The 4,899-nt window shown below is 56.5% G+C and overlaps 1 protein-coding gene across 1 annotated transcript in view; it reads left to right on the top strand.

Moving 5' to 3' along the window:
- TNNI3 (troponin I type 3 (cardiac)) overlaps positions 1 to 2,484 on the top strand; it is a 3,815-nt gene extending 1,331 nt beyond the window's left edge. Inside the window, exons 5-8 of the mRNA XM_010849267.1 lie at positions 229 to 360; positions 731 to 820; positions 1,479 to 1,655; positions 2,331 to 2,484. Coding sequence (XP_010847569.1) covers positions 229 to 360; positions 731 to 820; positions 1,479 to 1,655; positions 2,331 to 2,414 — 483 coding nt within the window. The 3' untranslated portion in view covers positions 2,415 to 2,484. The remainder of the gene's footprint in view (positions 1 to 228; positions 361 to 730; positions 821 to 1,478; positions 1,656 to 2,330) is intronic.
- Positions 2,485 to 4,899: the final 2,415 nt, after the last annotated feature.

The following is a 4,899-nucleotide window of genomic DNA, read 5'->3' as shown; positions in this document are numbered from 1 at the left end:
GATGTTGGGGTGGGGCTTCGGGTGAGCGACTGGGCGGGACCTGAAAAGTTTGGCGGGAAGGTGGCCCTGCCAGGGAGGTCTGGGGCCTGGGAATGATGGACATCAAGCTGGAGGGGGCAGGTCTCTGGAAGCCGGCCTGGGATTAGAGGGCAGGGCCCGATGAGGGTGACTACCCCGCAGCGTCCTCATCCCAGTACTGGGCCGCGGTTCCCGGCACCCCCTCCCTAGACCCTGATGCTGCAGATTGCAAAGCAGGAACTGGAGCGGGAGGCTGAGGAGCGGCGAGGAGAGAAGGGGCGCGCTCTGAGCACACGGTGCCAGCCTCTGGAGTTGGCCGGGCTGGGCTTCGCGGAGCTCCAGGTACTGGTTCTAGCCAGGGACTCCGTCCCAGCCTGGGCTCCCAGGTTCCTAGTGTCCGATCTTGCGTCCCTTGGGACTCAGGGGTATACTTACCGATGCCCCCACTCTTCCCAGGACCTTCGTGTCCAATTTGCCAATCCTCACCCTTAGGAGTTCAGAAATGTGGCCTGCAGCTGCCTACAACCTCAAAACCCAGAGACTGGTTCCTCCAGCCCAACTCCAGTCCAGATTCTCAGAACCTCTGACTCTAAAGTTCCCCAGGGTCTGGCTTCAATCTACTCCTCCAGGTCCCCAACCCCTCCTCCCTCAGACCCAGGAGTCCAAACCCCTGGGTTTTCTCCTCACTACACACACCGCATTCCTCCACCAGGACTTGTGCCGACAGCTCCACGCTCGTGTGGACAAGGTGGATGAGGAGAGATACGACGTGGAGGCGAAAGTCACTAAGAACATCACTGAGGTGGGAGGCGCTGGGCCGCCTGTGTCCCTTCGGGGTAGGGTGGGATGCCTCAGGCTCTGGTCTCAGCCTGGCTCCTTGCAGCTGCTTACAGCTGCAGACACCAGGAAACGCAGGACAACTCTGTGAACCTGGCAGGGAGGGGCCAGAAGGATGAGCACAATAGGTCAGCTGCTAAGTCGCTTCAGTCGTGTCCGACTCTGTGCGACCCCATAGACGGCAGCCCACCAGGCTCCCCCGTCCCTGGGATTCTCCAGGCAAGAACACTGGAGTGGGTTGCCATTTCCTTCTCCAATGCATGAAAGTGAAAAGTGAAAGTGAAGGGTCAGGGATGAGCACAAAAGCCAGGAGGGGACAAAGTAGGAAATATGTTTGTGAACATTTGTGGCTGGAGCCTCAAGTGTTGGTAAGTCAGCTCAAGTGTGGGCCAGGGACCTGTGAGATGAGTGTAGCCGGACTGGGATGTGTCGGTTTTCCGAGATGAGGCTGAGGCAAATTGGGGATCCAATTACAGGATGGGGAGCTTGGATTTCATCCTGAAGGTAGTAGAGGCCTGAACTAGGGAGAGCCTGGCTAGGGATAGGAGAGAAGTGTAGGGTGGAGAAGTGAGGCAAGGAGGAAGAGGAGGGGGGTCTCCATCTCCCTTTATGGCTTTGCCCAGATTGCAGATCTGAACCAGAAGATCTTTGACCTTCGGGGCAAGTTTAAGCGGCCCACTCTGCGTAGAGTGCGGATCTCTGCAGATGCCATGATGCAGGCACTGCTGGGTGCCAGGGCTAAGGAGACCTTAGACCTGCGGGCCCACCTCAAGCAGGTGAAGAAGGAGGACACAGAGAAGGTGAGTGTGGCTTGGTCCAGGAAAGGGGGTGCTTAGGGGAGGAGGTGAAAGTGAAGTCGCTCAGTCGTGTCCAACTCTTTGCGACCCCATGGACTGTAGCCCACCAGGCTCCTCCGTCCATGGGATTTTCCAGGCAAGAATACTGGAGTGGGTTGCCATTTCCTTCTCCAGGAAATTTTCCTGACCCAGGGATTGAACCTGGGTCTCCTGCATTATAGGCAGACACTACCATCTGAGCCACCAGGGAAGTCCCAGGGGAGGAGGTAGTGGGCAGCAATCCTCGGACCCAGCCTGAGGGTGAAGGGTCCTCCGCAGGAAGTCTAGGAGGGGTACAGGAAATGCAAGAGTAAGACAGGATGTAGAAGAGAAAGACAGGAAGTGCATTAGGGAGAATGGAAGTGACAAGGAATCAGGAAGTGCATGAGGGAGACAGGAAGTACATGAGTGAGAGAGGAAGTGCAGGAGGGAGACAGGAAGTGCAGGAGGGAGACAGGAAGTGCAGGAGGGAGACAGGAAGTGGGGCATATTGGAAAAGATTGTCTGAGGGGATAAGAAGTATTCCAGAACTAGACCCTGCAATGGGCATCTGGAACAAGTGACCCAGCAGGCAGGAGGGCAAGTGGAGGCTACCAGGAAGACACGCTAACCTCTGACCACCCCCCCCCACCCCACCAGGAAAACCGAGAGGTGGGAGACTGGCGCAAGAACATCGACGCGTTGAGTGGAATGGAAGGCCGCAAGAAGAAGTTTGAGGGCTGAGCTGACTGCCCTCTGCCTTGACCCTGGCCTCGAGGATGACCCCGAGGAATAAAGCTTCTCTCTGAGTTGAGGGTGGCTGTCTGTCTACTCCTGGGGGCAGGGCGGGCGGTTAGGTGTGGGAGAGGCTGGAGAACTCGGGGTAGGAGCGGCACAAGAGCACAGCAGGAGCAGAGTTGAGTCTCCACGTGCGAGGACACAGAGGTGCCGAGACCAAGGAGACCAAGGCCCGGAGACATACCCGGAGGCACAGACAGACGGAGTCAGCGGCACGGCCAGAGAGAGGCAGGCAGAGACCCAAAGGCACAGGAAGAAGTGCACAGAAAGAGGGAATAGAAAGACAGATACACACAGTGAGACAGTGATGGGCTTACCTTGGAAGAGAGAAATAAGGACGCGCAGAGAGAGACACAAAGAGACCACACAAACACACACACACACAAGAGCTAGGAAGCTAAAGACAGACACACAGCTAAAGACACAAGGGGTTTCCCTGCTGGTCCAGTGGCTAACACGCTGTGCCCTCAATGAAGAGCACCCAGGTTCAATCCCTGGCCAGGGGACTAGATCCCACATGCCACAACTAAGACTCAGGGCAGTCATATAAATAAATAAGTGTTAAAAGAAGAAGAAGACAGGAACTGAGTCACAGACAAGCACAGGGAGACCTGGGGACACAGACACCCACAGACAGACACTACGAGAGGCTGGAGCGCAGAGACACCCAGAGAAACGCAGAGAGAAGAACCGGCAGACAGAGTGAAGAATTCAGAGACAAAGAGGTGTGGAGAGAGGCGGAAGAGAGCCCCAGAGTCAACCCCCAAGAAACGGGGAGACAGAAGCACTGAGAAGCCCAGAGGAGTGAAGAACCCCTAGAGTTCAAGGGGAGACAGAGGCACTGAGAAGCCCAGAGGAGTGAAGAACCCCTAGAGTTCAAGGTCGCGGCTCCCCTGGGAAAGGGGAGGGGGATACCAAAAAAGATCAGTGTCAGATGGAGATGGGGGGGTGAGGTCCCGCAGAGTCTGACACCGCCCTCCCCCACCCCCTCACACACCTGCTGCCCTGTTTTAGTGCCTGTTGTCACCAGAGTGGAATCCCGGTGGCAGACAAAGGGGTGGGGGTGGGGAGGGGGGACAGAAAGACGGACGGAGACAGAGGTGGGGAGAAGCTGAGACGGACCCACACAGACAAACATAGATGGAGACTCACGGAGACAGAGGAGAGACAGATAAGAAACAGTGTATGTGAGGTGAATGCCTAGAGAGAGACAGACAGAAAGGGTCTCTTTCATGGAGGGGTAAAATCTCCCTTGGACCCCTTTCGTCAATGAACCTCATCCAAGGACCGACTGTAGGGCTGAGCCCAGCGGCTTCAGAGCACAGGGTGCCGGGGCCCAGGGAGGTGGGGAGCCCGAGGGTGACCTGACCCAGCCCGGAGTTCCTGGACAATGCTTTTGGGATGCGGGAGAGGCCTTGGAACAGCCAGGAGGTGCCTGGAACCCTAAAGTGGAGCCAAAGTGGGGTGGGGGGGTGGGGCGGGCAGGGCCACCTCAGAGCTGGGCTGAGACTTTGAGGAAAGGAATCCTCTCCCCCTTCCCCTCCCCCTGGGGCGGGGCTCAACCTCTGGCTATAAACCGGGGTGCTTCAGCCTGCCCAGCAAGATTTCTCCCCACCACTCTCTCACACCTCTGCTGACCCAGACTCAGGTAACAGCCCCCTGTGAGCTCCAGGGGTGTCCTTGGGGGAGGGGGCAGAGGGATGGGAGACATGAGAGGTGAGGAGGAGAGGTATGGAGGCAGATCTGGGAATTTGAGGGGGCCAGGGTCCCGGGACTGGGGATGGATGGGGGAATGTATGAGGATTTGGGGGGTTATAGAATCTAGGGGTGCCCGGGTTTGGGTATCCCAGAATAGAATACCTTAGGGCCTTGGAGCTCTGAGTCTGAGGGAATCTCAGAAATTGAGAGTCTCTGAGCTTGGATGGCAGACAGTCTGAGTGTCAGGACTGGGGGTCAGTGTCTGTGGGTTTAGGACTTAAAGTCACAGAATCTGAGGCCTCATGGCTGGAGGTAATATAATTTGTAGTGTCATATTGGGGTAGCATCAATCAGGCCTCTGAATTTGGGTGTACAGATTTTTGGGGTCTCATAATCTTGAGGTTTCAGAATTTAGGTCAAGACCTAAGGGATCAAGATTTTAGGGTGTCTGGGCTCACAACCTGCAGGATCCACAGTTGGGGGGAGGTCTCAGAATCTGGAGATCCAAGGACTTGCTGGTTTTCAGAATTCGTCAGTTAGAATCTGTGTGTATTGGGGTCTGGGGAGGTTTCACCTGGGCACCTTGGGGATTTCAGAGATGGGGGTGTTAGTATTTAGGGGTCAGGGTGAGGCCTGGGGACAGAAGCTGCTCTTGTGTGTCATTGTCCCCTCCGTGGCAGTGGGTGAAGGTGAAAGGAGGTGACAGGTGGGCAGATAACCCGCCAGAGGGGTG

Source organism: Bison bison, unplaced genomic scaffold, assembly GCF_000754665.1.
Source record: "Bison bison bison isolate TAMUID 2011002044 unplaced genomic scaffold, Bison_UMD1.0 scf7180017850823, whole genome shotgun sequence".
Classification (NCBI taxonomy): domain Eukaryota; kingdom Metazoa; phylum Chordata; class Mammalia; order Artiodactyla; family Bovidae; genus Bison; species Bison bison.
This window is presented reverse-complemented; position numbering and strand designations above follow the sequence as displayed.